The sequence below is a fragment of the Salmo salar genome, chromosome 04, assembly GCF_965601325.2.
Source record: "Salmo salar chromosome 04, fSalSal1, whole genome shotgun sequence".
Taxonomy (NCBI): domain Eukaryota; kingdom Metazoa; phylum Chordata; class Actinopteri; order Salmoniformes; family Salmonidae; genus Salmo; species Salmo salar.
This window is the reverse complement of record NC_138294.1, coordinates 51,514,061-51,532,621: the sequence shown is the minus strand read 5'-3', so window position 1 is coordinate 51,532,621 and position 18,561 is coordinate 51,514,061. Positions and strand designations below refer to the sequence as shown.

The 18,561-nt window shown below is 42.7% G+C and overlaps 1 protein-coding gene across 2 annotated transcripts in view; it reads left to right on the top strand.

Moving 5' to 3' along the window:
• Positions 1–18,561, top strand: part of LOC106603264 (roundabout homolog 1) — a 220,748-nt gene that overhangs the window by 56,583 nt on the left and 145,604 nt on the right. The window contains exon 1 of one of the 2 annotated variants that reach the window (XM_082974527.1): positions 8,858–9,500. The exons of the other annotated variant lie outside the window; for it this stretch is intronic. Within the exon in view, the coding sequence (XP_082830653.1) occupies positions 9,440–9,500 (61 nt within the window). The 5' untranslated portion in view covers positions 8,858–9,439. Of the gene's footprint in view, positions 1–8,857; positions 9,501–18,561 lie in introns of those variants that run through there. 2 annotated transcript variants of the gene reach the window in all.

The following is an 18,561-nucleotide window of genomic DNA, read 5'->3' as shown; positions in this document are numbered from 1 at the left end:
TGTACTCTGCTCTATTAGCTGGGGAAGGAAGACCTGCTCTCTCGCTCTCTCTCTCTCTCTTTCTCTCTCTTTCTCTCTTCTCTCGGAGGACCTGAGCCCTAGGACCATGCCTCAGGACTACCTGGCCTGATGACTCCTGTTTTCGACTCTCTCTCTCTCTACCGCACCTGCTGTCTCTAACTCTGAATGATCGGCTATGAAAAGCCAACTGACATTTACACCTGAGGTGCTGACCTGTTGCACCCTCTACAACCACTGTGATTATTACTATCTATGAACGTTTGAACATCTTGGCCATGTACTGTTATAATCTCCACCCGTCATAGCCAGAAGAGGACTGGCCAACCCTCAGAGCCTGGTTCCTCTCTAGGTTTCTTCCTAGGTTCCTGCCTTTCTAGGGAGTTTTCCCTAGCCACTGTGCTTTTACATCTGCATTGCTTGCTGTTTGGGGTTTTAGGCTGGGTTTCTGTATAGCACTTTGTGACATCGGCTGATGTAAAAAGGGCTTGATAAAATAATTTGATTGATTGATTCATGTTTTCCATGGAGGAGAATAAGAATGATTATTAGACCGTTATGGGTAATCTGGACAATAATTTTGTGCCCAAAGTGAACATTATTCATGAAAGTTCCCGCTTTCATTAGCGCGCCAAAAAGCTTGTGTAAACCTAGCTGATACATGCGCTTTCGATACTGGCAAGAACTAAAATATCCGGGGCAGGTTGGTCATAGCTATATTAGATAATGAGTTGTCAGAGAAGCTTCAGCTATTGCCTGAGTTGACAATCGACAAATCAGTAGAACTTGTGAGGCAGTCAGAGCAAGTAAAAGGGCATATTAGCGAACAAGGGACTAATGCTAACGGTGCACAGCTCAGTGAAGTAGCATACAAACACACGTCGCACAATAACAAATAGAGACACAAAAACGGGCATGGACAAAGCAAACGGGCCAAAGCAAAATTACACAATTTGAATGACAGGATGCAAATGCTTCAGATGTGGTAAGGCAAATGCTACAGAGGAATGATTTGCTACTAGGAATGCAAAATGTTGCAACTGTAGGAAGCTGGCCAAGATCCAGGCTAGCAGGGCCTCCCGGGTGGCGCAGTGGCTCTGTGCCACCAGAGATTCTGGGTTTGAGCCCAGGCTCTGTCGCAGCCGGCCGCGACCGGGAGGCCCATGGGGCGGCGCACAATTGGCCCAGCGTCGTCCGGGTTAGGGAGGGTTTGGCCGGCAGGGATATCCTTGTCTCATCGCGCACTAGTGACTCCTGTGGTATGCCGGGCGCAGTGCACGCTGACCAGGTCGCCAGGTGTATGGCGTTTCCTCCGACACATTGGTGCTGCTGGCTTCTGGGTTGGATGTGCATTGTGTCAAGAAGCAGTGTGGCTAGGTTGGGTTGTGTTTCGGAGGATGCATGGCTCTCGACCTTCGCCTCTCCCGAGTCCGTACGGGAGTTGCAGCGATGAGACAAGACTGTAACTACCAATTGAATACCATGAAATTGGGGAGAAAAAAAGGGGTAAAATAATAATAATTAAAATAAAAAAAAGATCCAGGCCATCACCCAGCTGGAACTGCCAAGCAATGTGACTGATCTGAGGAGTATACTGGGTATGATTCACTACCTAGGCAGATACCTACTGGGTCTAGCTGATGTCACCAAACCAATCAACGACCTGCTCAAGAGTGATGCTTCATGGACACGGAGTGCAGTGCAGGAGGAGACCTTTAGGAACGTAAAGCAAATCGTTACAGAGTCACCTGCACCGGCATTCTATGATATGACAAAGCCTACCATAGTCCGTGCAGACGCCAGTAGTTCTGGGTTTGGCGGGGTCCTACTACAGAAACATGATGGACAGTAAAAGCCAGTAGCTTAGTGCTCCAGGACTCTCACAGATGCTGAGAAAGCACAGTCTGAACATGTGACAAGTTTACCAGATATCTGAATGGCCTAGATGCATTCACACTGCAGAGGGATCACAAACCCCTCATTCCACTGATTAACTGTAAAGACCTTGACGTAGTGCCTTTGAGGTACCAGAGACTGTTGATGCGCATGATGTGTTGTAACCCTACAGCTGAGGATGTGCTGTGGAAGCAGCTTTTTATAGCACACAGCCTTTCCAGACAGACCTTAATTGTGGAGGACAAGCTCGTGGTGTGGCTGGAGCGGAATGAGTGGAATAATATCAAACACATCTAACACATGGGTTCCATGTGTTTAGCCAACAGGCATCACGATTGAGAGGAACATCACAGTGGCATTCAGTTTGTCAATTTGCAGAGAAGAGAAACACAGAGAGAGGAAAGAAAGAGAAGAGCAGTATAGTTTGTGCATCAGCAGTTCCAGACGTGCTGTAAGATAGAGAATATGAAGGCCGTCTGTCATATTTCACATTCTCATTGTGTGAATGACCCTGAGTGACTAGAGTGCTGCGCTCTGCGCTGAGTGGGGCTGACGAATGGAGAGAGAGAGAGGCAGAGAGTGGTGGAAAATGGGAGAGTTGGTAGACGGGTTGTTACAGATAATGGGGAGAAAGGGAAGAGGGGGAGGTGAAATAGAAAATGTTTGAAGATGAGAAATATGAAAGAGAGAAAGGGAAGATAGTGTTAGTGCCAGACACCCAGGAATGGAGTTTAGACAAACTGGAATCTAAATTGACTGGTTAACACCACCAACGTTAACAAAGACCACTTATAACAGCCATCAGTGATTATGCACTCTATGTGCATAATCATGAGGAATACCAATGTAAAATTGTACTGTATAATACTGAAATATTGTTGTAATGTATACTTAAAATACCATCCATCAACCCCATGAAAGACATAACTACATAAGCTTAATTGACTCCCAAATGCCCTTAATGTCCTCAGTGATTGAGGAGCTAATTTCTATGGAGTTCTTGTGATTATAATGAGCTTATAGGGAAAGACACTGTCCTAGATTTTTTGTGGTTGTGCTTCTTATTTACTGAAAGCTGCCTGACAGCAATACATGCCTTGTATAGGGGGGATTCCAGATGTCCTTGTCAGGAACACATAGCTAGTCAGGCATATGTTTAGCAGCACCTGCAGGTGTACTGTATGTTAGACTGGTAGCTACACAAAGAACAAGCTGTTGGAAAGATGGAGTGTTTTGGACAGAAGCATGGTTCTTCTGTGTGAAAACACAAAGAAATCAGTTCTGTAGAAGCTACTCTTCACGACGAAGGTGACCCCACAGATATTTTCATATGAAAGAGAAACAAAACATCAATCACTTATGACTAATTAATTATACAGAACTAACTATGCCATTATGCAATTATACACTAACTACAAAGTACTAATTATGCAGTGTTTGTTGCTGTTCGTATCTATGGAGATAGCACTTAATATGATTTATTCCTTCATGAATATCAGTGACAGTTTTAGTTAGTGTTTGGGTTCAGTCTTCTTTGGTCTGGCTCGGAACCAATTTAAAGCTGGAGCTTTGAGTAGCAAAACAATCATTTTCAATATTTGCCATTGTCTGATCCCTCTGGCTTATTTCTCCTTTCTCTATGACAACCAATATAATATTTGTGTTTCTCTTTGTGTCCACTTGTACTATCTGTTGCTGTGGTTACATTAGTCTTGGAGAGGCATTGGATGGTCAGGCGGACCTGTGAAATGTACCGTAGAAATCATAAACTCTGCACTCTGCAATGTGTGCTGCACCTGCTGTTATGTTGGCCACACGCATGTGCGGTCAGCTGTCCTAGTCGACCTCTACTTCATATTTATCACATTAGCCACGCTCTGCAGCTTTTGTTTAGGCAGCTGGCCTGGCACTATAGTCTCTGCTCTCCCTGGGAGAATCTGGGTGTTTGTGTAGGCAACCTTCTGACTTCTACACTGTGATGTGGTCGGAGGGAGGCCTCTTCTCCTCTTCTCGACACCACATCCTCTGAGGTTAGTTAGCACATTTGATCCTCTGCTCTGGAAGGGGATTTGAAGGCAAACTCACAGAATGTCATTGGATGTATTGACACTGATCCTTTCGTGTTTTGAGAGGAGAACAGTTTTCAACACTATTTGTCTCAGGAGGGGACTGGTTACAGAGGGATAATTCAATGGGAAGTATGTGTCCAGGCTTAAGTGGTTGTTTGTCTTCTTGGACTTCCTCAGCCTTTGACCCTGAAGTTTTGATTGATTCCCACCTGTCCAAAACTGATCTACACTACCTTTCCCCCTTTAAATAATGACCTCATCCTTCCTTTACCCCAGAGAGAGATGGAGGGGTACAAGGAGAAGAGTATCCAGAGTGATAGTGGATGGGGGGAATGGGGGAGGTAGAGGGTGGGGTAGTGAAAGTGGGAGGATGGAAGACCGAGAAAGTAGATCACATGTTCTTGTTTTGTCATTCATCTTCTACAAGACTAAGCAGTTGTCAAATTGAGGTTATAGGACAGAAAATAGGGAAAGAGTCGGCATAATGTAGCCTACTGGTTAGAGCATTTCACCAGTAACCAAAAGGTTGCTGGATTGAATCCCCGAGCTGACAAGGTAAAAAATCTGTTGTTCTGCCCCAGAACAAGGCAGTTAACCCACTGTTCCCCTGTAGGCCGTCATTGTAAAAAGGAATTTGTTCTTAAGTGACTTTTATTTATTTTGTATTTATTTTATTTCACCTTTATTTAACCAGGTAGGCAAGTTGAGAACAAGTTCTCATTTACAACTGCAACCTGGCCAAGATAAAGCAAAGCAGTTCGACACATATAACAACACAGAGTTACACATTGAGTAAAACAAACATACAGTCAATAATACAGTAGAAAAATTAGTCTATATACAATGTGAGCAAATGAGGTGAGATAAGGAAGGTAAAGGCAATAAATAGGCCATGGTGGCGAAGTAAATACAATATAGCAATTAAAACACTGGAATGGTAGATTTGACAGTAGATGAGTGTGCAAAGTAGAAGTAAAATAAATAAAGTAAAATAAATAAATAAATACAGTAGGGGAAGAGGTAGTTGTTTTGGCTATTTATAGATGGGCTATGTACAGGTGCAGTGATCTGTGAGCTGCTCTGACAATTGGTGCTTAAAGCTAGTGAGGGAGATAAGTGTTTCCAGTTTCAGAGATTTTTGTAGTTCGTTCCAGTCATGGGCAGCAGAGAACTGGAAGGAGAGGCGGCCAAAGGAGGAATTGGCTTTGGGGGTGACAAGTGAGATATACCTGCTGGAACGCGTGCTACGGGTGGGTGCAGCTATGGTGACCAGCGAGCAGAGATAAGGCGGGACTTTACCTAGCAGGGTCTTGTAAATGACCTGGAGCCAGTGGGTTTGGCGACGAGTATGAAGCAAGGGCCAGCCAACGAGAGCGTACAGGTTGCAGTGGTGGGTAGTATATGGGGCTTTGGTGACAAAACGGATGGCACTGTGATAGACTGCATCCAATTTGTTGAGTAGGGTGTTGGAGGCTATTTTGTAAATGACATCGCCAAAGTCGAGCTTCGGTAAGATGGTCAGTTTTACGAGGGTATGTTTGGCAGCATGAGTGAAGGATGCTTTGTTGCGAAATAGGAAGCCAATTCTAGATTTAACTTTGGATTGGAGATGTTTTATGTGAGTCTGGAAGGAGAGTTTACAGTCTAACCAGACACCTAGGTATTTGTAGTTGTCCACATACTCTAAGTCAGAACCGTCCAGAGTAGTGATGCTGGATGGGTGGGCGGGTGCAGGCAGCGATCGGTTGAAATGAATGCATTTAGTTTTACTTGTATTTAAGAGCAGTTGGAGGCCACGGATGGACAGCTGTATGGCATTGAAGCTCGTCTAGAGGGTTGTTAACACAGTGTCCAAAGAAGGGCCAGAAGTATACAGAATGGTGTCGTCTGCGTAGAGGTGGATTAGAGACTCACCAGCAGCAAGAGCGACATCATTGATATATACAGAGAAGAGAGTCGGCCCAAGAATTGAACCCTGTGGCACCCCCATAGAGACTGCCAGAGGCCCGGACAACAGGCCCTCAGATTTGACACACTGAACTCTGTCGGAGAAATAGTTGGTGAACCAGTCAAGGCAATCATTTGAGAAACCAAGGCTGTTGAGTCTGCCGATGACGATGTGGTGATTGACAGAGTCGAAAGCCTTGGCAAGGTCAATGAATACGGCTGCACAGTACTGTTTCTTATAGATGGCGGTTAAGATATCGTTTAGGACCTTGAGCGTGGCTGAGGTGCACCCATGACCAGCTCTGAAACCAGATTGCATAGCGGAGAAGGTACGGTGGGATTCGAAATGGTCAGTGATCTGTTTGTTAACTTGGCTTTTGAAGATCTTAGAAAGGCAGGGTAGGATAGATATAGGTCTGTAGCAGTTTGGGTCAAGAGTGTCCCCCCCTTTGAAGAGGGGGATGACCGCAGCTGCTTTCCAATCTTTGGGTATCTCAGACGACACAAAAGAGAAGTTGAACAGGCTAGTTATAGGGGTTGCAACAATTTTGGCAGATCATTTTACAAAGAAAGGGTCCGGATTGTCTAGCCCGGCTGATTTGTGGGGGTCCAGATTTTGCAGCTCTTTCAGAACATCAGCTGACTGGATTTGGGAGAAGGAGAAATGGGGAAGGCTTGGGCGAGTTGCTGTGGGGGGTGCAGTGCTGTTGACCGGGGTAGGGGTGGCCAGGAGGAAAGCATGGCCAGCCGTAGAAAAATGCTTATCAAAATTCTCAATTATAGTGGATTTATCGGTGGTGACAGAGTTTCCTATCCTCAGTGCAGTTGGCAGCTGGGAGGAGGTGCTCTTATTCTCCATGGACTTTACAATGTCCCAGAACTTTTTTGAGTTTGTGTTGCTGGAAGCAAATTTCTGCTTGAAAAAGCTAGCCTTGGCTTTTGTAACTGCCTGTGTATATTGGTTTCTAACTTCCCTAAAAAGTAGCATTTCTAGGGGGCTGTTCGATGGTAATGCAGAACGCCACAGGATGTTTTTGTGTTGGTTAAGGGCAGTCAGGTCTGGAGAGAACCAAGGGCTATATCTGTTCCTGATTCTACATTTCTTGAATGGGGCATGCTTATTTAAGATGGTGAGGAAGTGCCAGGAAGACTTGCCTGGTTAAAAAAAAAGTGTGCATGTGTTTGTGAAAGGGTGGAACAACTCAATGTGCTGATGGTTAGCTTGTGTTGGGATTTTACTGCTTGTTTATCAGTGGCGCTGGGCTGGACTGCTATGCTTCTGTGTGCTGTCCCGGTTCCAGAACTGGTCTCGTTTCATCTGCAAGCATACAGCTGGGCCGGCAGGGGCACACTCAGAGCAATAAAGAGATTTGAGGCAGGGAAGGAGAGAGAGAGAGAGAGAGAGAGAGAGAGAGAGAGAGAGAGAGAGAGAGAGAGAGAGAGAGAGAGAATATAGGGACAGAGAAAGAGTCAGAGAAATTGACACTTTCTGCAGCTCTGGGTTCATGTGTTAGGGTAATGTGTAACATGGTGCAGATTTTAATAATAAGGAATGTCTAACATGTTGCAGGACATGCCAACAGTCGGTCATCAACATCATTTCCCCTTAGTCAATCGCTTAGTGCAAAACCAAAGCAGCTTTTATATTTTAAGCAATTGTAGGCTGGAAATGAAAATTGTCTGGAATTTCCCTCAGCCACGAAAACATGTGATATGAGTTACCATGTTGGAAGACGGATAGAGCATCAAAGCAGGTCAATGTTGTACAATTTTTATGTAGAAGAGCATGAAAGAGAAGAGTACCCTCTTGTGAATAATCTCTAACATGATGCAAGTCAGCCAGCAGAGGGTGTGCTTGCTCTCTGGTCATGAAGCAAGCCAGAGAGCAGGGTTAGGCAGATTCCACTACATTCCTACAATAAACCCATTAAGCCCTCAGGGGAGTTATGTATCTTTATTGACACTTATTCAATGGTAAAATGTTCTTATTTGGTTGTATTTAAAACAGATTAAATATGTTCTCACTATGCAAAAAAGTTTCATATGAAATTCATATGCTTTTATTCATACAAAATCAGATGTTTGTGTATTCATATATTAAAAAATAAATGAAGTGCATTCAAATTCATGCACTGGACTTGAAAATGGTCATTCTGTCTGATGTTGGCATTGCCATTGGAATGCTGAGACTGAGAGTCCCTGGGGTTGATCTTAATTCATGATTAAGAGAAGTGCGACACTGCTCCTGGCTAATCTCTGCCAAAGTGAATTTTAATTGGCTTATTAAGATAATATCTTGTGCCCAAGTGAGCCATTTGCGCGATTGAAAGGTCACATATAAACACATATGGTGTGAGACCTTGGTTCACACGGTCGTTTTAAACACAGTTATGTTTCCCAGCGGGTGAACGACGTCGTGCCGTCCCTTTGACTTTTCATTGAATAGAATGTAAAGGGAGCACCCTGTCTGTCAAACAATCCCTTTCACTTTATAAAACCCACACAGGGGACACCATTGGCTGTTGTTTAACATTTATTCTGCTGTTGTTTGAGTAGAGAAAAATTGAAGAAGAAATAAAAAATGTCCCCATCACTTTTTGTTCTGCAAGTAGACGAATTCGACTGCTCATATAATTTAGTATAATTTTAATCAATTTGGTAAGACACATTAGTTCAAATTTATTCAAAAGACACTGAATTTAAATGTAATTAAATAAATAAGCAAGACGCGAAGTAGCTCTGGCTGGCCAATCATATTAAGTAAAATAATATTGGTTTTAGATTAACATTTGCACACATAGATTAACATTTGCACACTCTAACGTAATAGGTAAATACATTCAATTAAGGTTTCCCGTGTTAAAATAGCCTCTATGAAAACCCCCATTGTGGACTGGGAAGAGTGGCGCACACTATCCAGCACTCACTAAGCGCTGCCCTTTTCAAACGTCCCTTCAGCCCTAAGTGCACGAAGTCGGGTGAGCGCCGGCGGGTTTGAGAAACAGGCAAATTAAATCAGGAAAGTGACTGAACTTAAGTTGGACGTTTGGATTTTGGACTCTGCCATATCACTCATGCGAAAGAGAAATATGACAAAGTGGAAATAATATTTGATCACAGATGAATTCCGCTAAAACCTCAGAGTTTAGTCTTGGATTTACGAAGCTCACTCGGATTCGAGAAGATCCCAGTTATGTGGACGATCTCGTGGGCAACCCTAATAATGTGACCGGGAGGTTTGGTATGAGCTATCAGTAAAGTGTTATCTTTGTAACAGTGTACAGAAATACCAATCGTCCCGCACGGAGTTATTCGGAGACTTGCTCTAAGCATAGGCTACCCCAGCGCAGCGCACAGCCACAGAAAAGAGAGTTGGAGACGGCGTGGTATGCTATTTTACTCAAGAAGGAAGCAGAACATTTTTTTGAAATATTATTATTTAGATCGAATAGGCCATATCAAACATTTGTGGATAATACAACTTAGCTTCAGTCCTCTGCTGCTTTGGAATGATGCCTGCGCGTTCAGTGGGAATTTACTTTCTACTCGGATTTATTCACATTTGTTCAGGTAAAAACTGCACTATTTCACCTTATCTGACTTGGATTATGACTTTGAAAAGTAATATTCCTGTAATAGTGTGAGCGTTTTTGAGCGTGTGCTTGTGTGTGGAAATTAAAGATGGCATGGCATGGTGAGTTGATAAGTATCGACTGACTTAGGCTACATAAAACTTTACTATCATCCTTTCATATCTGTTTCATCCTTTGACGTTGTGTGCCAAGCCCAGCCGTGTGGCGTGAAGTGGTCTTTGTCTGAATCATGGTCTGACTACTGACAGCCAGGATGTGCTCTTATTGCCTTAGTTGTGTAAAATAACAAGCTCTCATAGTCTCACATCAGAATTAGAAGTTCATCGATGTTTCTCAAAAATCTTTCGAAAAATTTCGAAGTTGTTCCAAACATCACATTTTGAAGTGTTTGGTTACATCTCTGTATGTTCCCGGGTGAAGTGTAGGCATTAACTCAGAATTCTTGAGGTTAGGTATTAACTCCGAATGGTAAAGGATAGGTTTAAAACAAACATATAAACATCTACGTTCTATAGCTGGATTTGAACACGCAACCTTTATAACCAGAGGCAGATGCTTACTGTATGCCCACCCGTCATCCCTGTTTACAACGCCTACTTGAGAGTAACAGCTCTCACTCACTGTTGCCCCTTGTGGCTGATTTCCACGTCATCTCCGGATGTCCTCAGATATATATATATATATATATATATATATATATATATATATATCAAATACTGACTTGTATCCCAGGTGAACTGCCTGCTGTAAACATTTGTAATTATGAATCACTGGCAATCACATCAGCAGAGATCCTGAGATAAAGAATGAGACCATGTCCTCCTTATATTGTTTTAGTGTCCTGACTGTGCCTTCTCCTGGGTAATCACCTGTCAGGGTGCCAGCTTTGCCGCTATCGGTGTTACACTTAGAGTCAAAGTGATAAAGAGTGTGTGTGTGTGTGTGTGTGTGTGTGTGTGTGTGTGTGTGTGTGTGTGTGTGTGTGTGTGTGTGTGTGTGTGTGTGTGTGTGTGTGTGTGTGTGTGTGTGTGTGTGTGTGTGTGGAGAAAGAGCAAGAGTGACTTGAAATAGTTATTCTTCAGGAGTAAATAAGCAGGAACACACGAAGGGTTTGTAAAAGTGTAACAACCGGTCAACACACACTTTCTGGTGGCTGAGATCAGCAGTGGTGCAGGTTAATGACTAACAGTAGAAGAGGCCCAGGTCAGTGGAGAGAGGCCTAATGAAGTCCCATTAACAACACCGCTAGTCTGAACAGGCTTGTGTACATACTGATGGGACTGGCCCATATTGATAGGACTAACAGTGATATAGAGATGTATAATATACTCTTTAAACAAAACCATAGCCTTTTCTGTTTGATTGTGAATGAGCAAACTGCACTTAGCTATATGAACAAGGCATTTTATTGTATTTTACATTTTATTGTGATCCCGTTAGCCGATGCCAATGGCGATAGCTTATTTTCCTGTTGTCCGACTCATAACGAAACATACATTACAGACAAAAATACTTAACAATTTACAAAAAACATTAACATAGACATTACAACTAAGTCAGCTTGGGGAGAGTTGTTTTATTCGTTTATTTAAAGCACATTTCCAAGATGGGACAAGACCAGAGCCCGAACAATTAGTACAGTTGATTTTTGTGTCAAAAACACAGAACATATTTTTATAACATACCCCCCCCCTGACTTGACTATGATAATTGACCATCCTACGTTAAAACCCAGGAGTTTAGCTTCCTCAACTCAGGGGTCACACCTTTCTTACACAACTCCAGTTGAGGTTTAGGTCTTAGAGAATGTTTTAAACCAAATGCAATGCTTTTAGTTGTAGCTGTATTTATGACCAGTTTATTATTAATCAACCATTCGGATACTGACTGTAACTCCTTATTTATAATTTTAGTGAACTCACTGGCTTTGGGTGCTGACATTTACTGTGGAATCATCTGCAGACATAGTCATTCTAGCTTTGTGTGAGACCAGTGGCAAATCGTTTGTAAAAAAATATGTATAATAAAATAGAGAGAGAGAGAGAGGGCTGTTAGAGCCAGCAAAGGCTGCATTGCTATTTTTAGGCAGTGGAATTACTTTAGCTTCCTTCCACGCCTGTGGACACACACTCCTTAGGCTTTGGTTAAAGATCTAGCAAATAGGGGTGGCAATACAGTCTGCTACCATTCTCAATAGTTTCCCATCATGGTTGTCAATGCCTGGTGATAATACAGTCTGCTACCATTCTCAATAGTTTCCCATCATGGTTGTCTATGACTGGTGGCTTATCATTATTGATGGATAACAGTAGTTTTTCCACCTCTCTCACACGACTTGACCAAATTCAAAACAGCAATCCTTCTTTCATTATTTTATATTTATTTACTGAAAAATATAAACGCAACATGCAACAATTTCAATGATTTTACTGAGTTACAGTTCATATGAGGAAATCAGCCAATTGAAATAAATTCATTAGGCCCTAATCTATGGATTTCACATGACTAGGCAGGGGCACAGCCATGGGTGGGCCTGGGAGGTCATAGGCCACTTGGGAGCCAGGCCCACCCACTGGGGAGCCTGGCCCAGCCAATCAGAAGCAAATTTTCCCCACAAAAGGGATTTTATTACAGACAGAAATACTCCTCAGTTTCAACAGCTGTCTGGGTGGCTGGTCTCAGATGATCCCACAGGTGAAGAAGCCAGATGTGGAGATCCTGGGCTGGCGTGATCACATGTGGTCTGCGGTTGTGAGGCCGGTTGGACGTATTGCCAAATTCTCTAAAACGATGTTGGAGGCGACTTATGGTAGAGAAATTAATATTAAATTCTCTGGCAACAACTCTGGTGGACAGTCTTGTAGTCAGGATGCCAATTGCACGCTCCCTCAAAACTTGAGACATCTGTGATCTGTGGCATTGTGTTGTGTGACATTGTGTTGTGCACATTTTAGAGTGGCCTTTTATTGTCCCCAGCACAAGGTGCACTTGTGTATTGATCATGCTGTTTAATCAGCTTCTTGATATGCCACACCTGTCAGGTGGATGGATTATCTTGGCAAAGGAGAAATGCTCACTAACAGGGATGTAAGGAAATTTGTGCACAACATTTGAGAGAAAATAAGCTTTTTGTGCGTTTTGAAAATGTATGGAATGTTTTATTTCAGCTCATGAAACATGGGACCAACACTTTACATGTTGCATTTATATTTTTGTTCAGTATACACAAATATTATTGTTCACTATTCAATGTTGTAATTTCACTTCTGAGTTTTTCCACTTTACTAGGGAAATATATATACAGTTAAAGTTGGAAGTTTACATACACTAAGGTTGGAGTCATTAAAACACATTTTTCAACCAAATGTCTTGTTAAAACCTCTAGGGGACCCCCTTCCCGTTCTCATCCCGGTAACGGGATTGCTTGACAAGATAGCAAAAATCTAATCATTTCAATTTCTCAAACAATCAACTATTTTACACCATTTGAAAGATAAACATCTCCTTAATCCAACCACGTTGTCCGATTTTAAAAAGGCATTACGGCGAAAGCATAAAGTTAGATTATGTTAGGACAGTACATAGACAAAAAATTACACACAGCCATTTTCAATGCAAGGACAGGCGTCACCATAAGCAGAAAACCAGCTAAAATTATGCACTAACCTTTGACAATCTTCATCAGATGACACTCCTAGGACATTATGTTAGACAATACATGCATTTTTTGTTCTATCAAGTTCATATTTATATCCAAAAACAGCATTTTACATCGGCGCGTGACGTTCAGAAAATGTATTTCCCCCAAAACTGCCGGTGAATCAGTACTACAATTTACAAAAATACTCGTCATAAACTTTGATAAAATATTAAACTGTTATTCAAAGAATTATAGATTAACATCTCCTGAATGCAACCGCATTGACAGATTTCAAAATAACTTTACTGGGAAAGCACACTTTGCAATAATCTGAGTACTGCGCTCAGAAAAATACACTAGGCAATACAGATAGCCGCCATTTTGGAGTCATCTAAATGTATAAATAACATTAGAAATATTCACTTACCTTTAATAATCTTCATCAGAAGGCACTTCCAGGAATCCCAGGTCCACAACAAATGTTGTTTTGTTCGATAAAGTTCATAATTTATGTCCAAATAACTCCATGTTGTTAGCGCGTTCAGTAAGCTACTCAAAATGTAGGACGCGCGAGGAAAGTGTCACGCCGAAAAGTAAAAAAAAAAAAAAATCTATTTACGTTCGTTCAAACATGTCAAACGTTGTATACCATCAATCTTTAGGGCCATTTTAACGTGAAACTTCAGTAATATTTCAACCGGACCATTCCTGTGTCTTGAAAAACGTTTTGGAACACAGGTCCCTTCTCATATGAACGCGCGCCAATGAAGTGATGTCATTCCCTGGGTTACCAAGTTCCCAGCCTTCTCATTCGGTCTCTGTTCATCATAGACGCCTCAAACAACTTTCTAAAGTCTGTTGACATCTAGTGGAAGCCTTAGGAAGTGCAAAATGAATCCTTAGTCACTGTGTGTTCCATTGGCAATGACTTGAAAAAAGTTCAGCCACAAGATTTTCATTTCCTGCTTGTATTTTTCTCAGGTTTTTGCCTGCCATATGAGTTCTGTTATACTTACAGACACCATTCAAACAGTTTTAGAAACTTCAGAGTGTTTTCTATCCAAATCTACTAATAATCTGCATATTCTAGTTTCTGGGCCAGAGTAGTAACCTGTTCAAATTGGGTACGTTTTTCATCCGGCCGTGAAAATACTGCCCCCTAGCCCAGACAGGTTTTAACAAACTATAATTTTGGCAAGTCGGTTAGGACATCTACTTTGTGCATGACACAAGTCATTTTTCCAACAATTGTTAACAGACAGATTATTTCACTTATAATTCACTGTATCACAATTCCAGTGGGTCAGAAGTATATGTACACTAAGTTGACTGTGCCTTTAAACAGCTTGGAAAATTCCAGAAAATTATGTCATGGCTTCAGAAGCTTCTGATAGGCTAATTGACATAATTTGAGTCAATTGGAGGTGTACCTGTGGATGTATTTCAAGGCCTACCTTCAAACTCAGTGCCTCTTTGCTTGACATCATGGGAAAATCCAAAGAAATCAGCCAAGACATCAGAAAACAAATTGGAGACCTCCACAAGTCTGGTTCATCCTTGGGAGCAATTTACAAATGCCTGAAGGTACCACGTTCATCTGTACAAACAATGGTATGCAAGTATAAACACCATCGGACCACACAGCCGTCATACCGCTCAGGAAGGAGACACGTTCTGTCTCCTAGAGATGAACGTACTTTGGTGCGAAAAGTGCAAATGAATCCCAGAACAACAGCAAAGGACCTTGTGAAGAAGCTGGAGGAAACAGGTACAAAGTATCTATATCCACAGTAAAACGAGTCCTATATCAACATAACCTGAAAGGCCGCTCAGCAAGGAAGAAGCCACTGCTCCAAAACCTCCATAAAAAAGCCAGACTACGGTTTGCAACTAACTGCACATGTGGACAAAGATCGTACATTTTGAAGAAATGTCCTCTGGTCTGATGAAACAAAAATAGAACTGTTTGGTCATAATGACCATTGTTATGTTTGGAGGAAAAAGGGGGAGGCTTGCAAGCTGAAGAAGACCATCCCAACCATGAAGCACGGGGGTGGCAGCATCATGTTGTGGGGCTGCTTTGCTGCAGGAGGTACTGGTGCATTTCACAAAATAGATGACATCATGAGGGAGGAATATTATGTGGATATATTGAAGCAACATCTCAAGACATCAGTCAGGAAGTTAAATCTCGGTCGCAAATGGGTCTTCCAAATGGACAATGACCCCAAGCATGCTTCCAAAGTTGTGGCAAAATGGCTTAAGGACAACAAAGTCAAGGTATTGGAGTTGCCATCACAAAGCCCTGACCTCAATCCTATAGAAAATTTGTGGGCAGAACTGAAAAAGTATGTGCGAGCAAGGCCTACAAACCTGACTCAGTTACACCAGCTCTGTCAGGAGGAATGGGCCAAAATTCACACAACTTATTGTGGAAAGCTTGTGGAAGGCTACCCGAAACGTTTGACCCAAGTTAAACAATTTAAAGGCAATGCTACCAAATACTAATTGAGTGTATGTAAACTTCTGACCCACTGGGAATGTGATGAAAGAAATAAAAACTGAAATAAATCATTCTCTCTACAATTATTCTGACATGTCACCTTCTTAAAATAAAGTGGTGATCCTAACTGACCTAAGACAGGGAATTTTTACTAGGATTAAATGTCAGGAATTGTGAAAAACTGATTTTAAAGTAATTGGCTAAGGTGTATGTAAACTTCCGACTTCAACTGAATATATAATGGAGTTATGAAGACATATGGTGTTTGGGAAACACTGTTATGAGTAAGTTAGACTGCGGCCCCATTACCGGCTTTATGTGTCATAGCAGTAATGTGTTGAGGAAGTGCTAATGGCATGATGCAGCACAGCGTCCAGAAAAACAGTCGCTTTCAAACTAGGGTTTTCGTGGATAATTGAGGTAAAACAGGAATTCTACTCATAGATTATGCATGTATGAACTACACATTGACACGTCCAGCCCAAAGCAGAAGTTTTAAAAAGTACTTAGTAGTCGCCAGAGTTCCGGAGCATGCCTTTAATGCCCCTTTTCAAGCCGGGCTGGTGTGAGTGTGTGTGTGTGTGTGTGTGTGTGTGTGTGTGTGTGTGTGTGTGTGTGTGTGTGTGTGTGTGTGTGTGTGTGTGTGTGTGTGTGTGTGTGTGTGTGTGTGTGTGTGTGTGTGTGTGTGTGTGTGTGTGTGTGTGTGTGCAGGCCTCCTTCTTACCCCAGAGTAAAGGGACAGTAGAGGTAACAGGTCCATGATACCCCAGTGGCCTGCTGTGCTGCCTACCATCCATTCAAAGTGGCCCCTGTTTACTAAACAGATTGTTCTCAGGTGTTTCGCTCCATAGCTTAGCTTTGCCCACCCTACTTGGACAAGTATTTTAAGTATGCCACCTTGTCTTGTCTCTCCCTCTCCACGGCACAACAACAGATGAGAGAACAAAGGACCTTTAAGTACAAGACAATTCTAGACCTGTACATGTGTTGTGCTCAGGATGCTTCTCAGACAGAATACTGCAGCTTTGTGTAGCTGCCTCGCCTAGAACATCCCTGCTATGACAGTCTCATTCCTCTTCTCAATGCTACATTTGGTATTGTAATGGAATAATCCGTATACTTTAAATGATGCATATTAAAAGCAATAGGAAAGAATTTGTTCCCCCTGCAAATCTGAATGATGCATCCCTGGAGTGACAACATGATGCTAAGTAGCCTTACCCATCGGTCCCACCGCTCCCTCCTCCCCATGCCTCCATGTTTTTAACAGCCAACGTTCTCCTTAATGAATGCTCTGTAAACTCTCAGCCTCAAACGGGAATCTCTCCCAAGAGAAACACATCTATGTTTTCCCTCCTTTGAATTGTGTTTTTCTGGACTGTTGTTTCCAACACTGCTTGCATAAGGGGCTTGTGAATGAGGAACGTTGGCCTGAGATAATAGCCTCCTTCCTGTCCAAGCCTTGTTTGCCTTGAGACTCTCTCAGCCATGGCTGGGCCAGATATCTCATTCTGAAGGAGGTCAGGAAGGAGTGTGAGAGGAGGAGGGAACAGAAAAGAAATGGGTCAGAATATGCTCTGTCATTTGCGTTTCCACTTTCCAGAGGGGAGGAGAGCTTGGAGACACCTGGCCTGCCACTGCCTTGATAGCTGAGCACAGGTCAGAGTTCACATGTGCCTGGACACGCTGGCTAGTTGACAGTGACACAGTGGCACCCATGCTCCTGACAGAGGGACAGCCCACAGTCCTGTGTTGTGACACCGTCAGTAAAAACACAGCATGGAGTATTATGGACTAATACAGCTTGATGAGGAGGCTGACCTGCTATGTCATCCCGTATGTTAATGAGTCTCCCTCCAGTCTATTTGATGCTGACTGTGATTCACTGTGTTCCTCCACTAATGAGACTCCTCCGCTACGGATGATGAGTCTGATGGCTGGGCCGTCTTGTGCTCTAAAGAGTCTCCCTTTGATATCCCTGTTCTTGACGGACTTGTCAGTTTCCTCCTGTTCTTCCTCTGGAATAATGAACTAATGAGGGAGAAGCAGCACAGTTTGAATGGAATGTGTCTCCCAGCATGTCCACCATAAGATGTAAATGACTGAGTCAGTAAGAGGGAATAAGGGAGGGAATAAGGGAGGAAGGGAGAGAGAGGGGGTGGAGGAGTGAACAGTGTGTGTGATCTCCCTATACAGTATGTTTTAGGAGCTTTCGTATCCTCACATCAGGGCCGGAGCTGGTTCATTCTAGCTGGCAGATGTGTGCTCAAATGGTTGTGTTTGTTTAAAAGGAAACACACACACACAGCTCAAGCTAAACGTAGCATTCAGTCATTCCTATGTGTTCTTTCTCTCTCTCCTGCCGGCAGCAGTCTTGGCACAGCTTACGTTCTTCACCACATCATAATGGTTTTTAAAGCAATTTGTTTCCTTGTCGTTTTGGGGTGGATATTTTAAACCTGGTTTGTGATTTATCATTGAATTGAGTTGGCAGTGTTTTTGTTGAGAGTTGAGCTGGAGGTGACAGTATGGCAAGATTACGTTCTTACGTCGCGTTCCCGTGTCCTAACACACACACACACACACACACACACACTCCCACACACACAACCCAGTGATCTACAGTTAACCATTATGGAAACAAAGCTGTGACAAATGGCCCCTGTAAGCCAGGTGTGTTGCCAAGCCACTAGAAAGAAGAGCACTACACTGACACAACGAGAACACTGCTCACTAGGAACACTTGAATACCTGACAAAGGGATTTTATCACTCTACCAGAGAAAAACGAAGTCCTGCAATAAACCATAATAAAACCACACCACTATGCAACTGTAACCATCCATTTGTTTTCACTGCTTGGTCAGTCTTGGTCATGCTTTATTGGTTTGCAGCT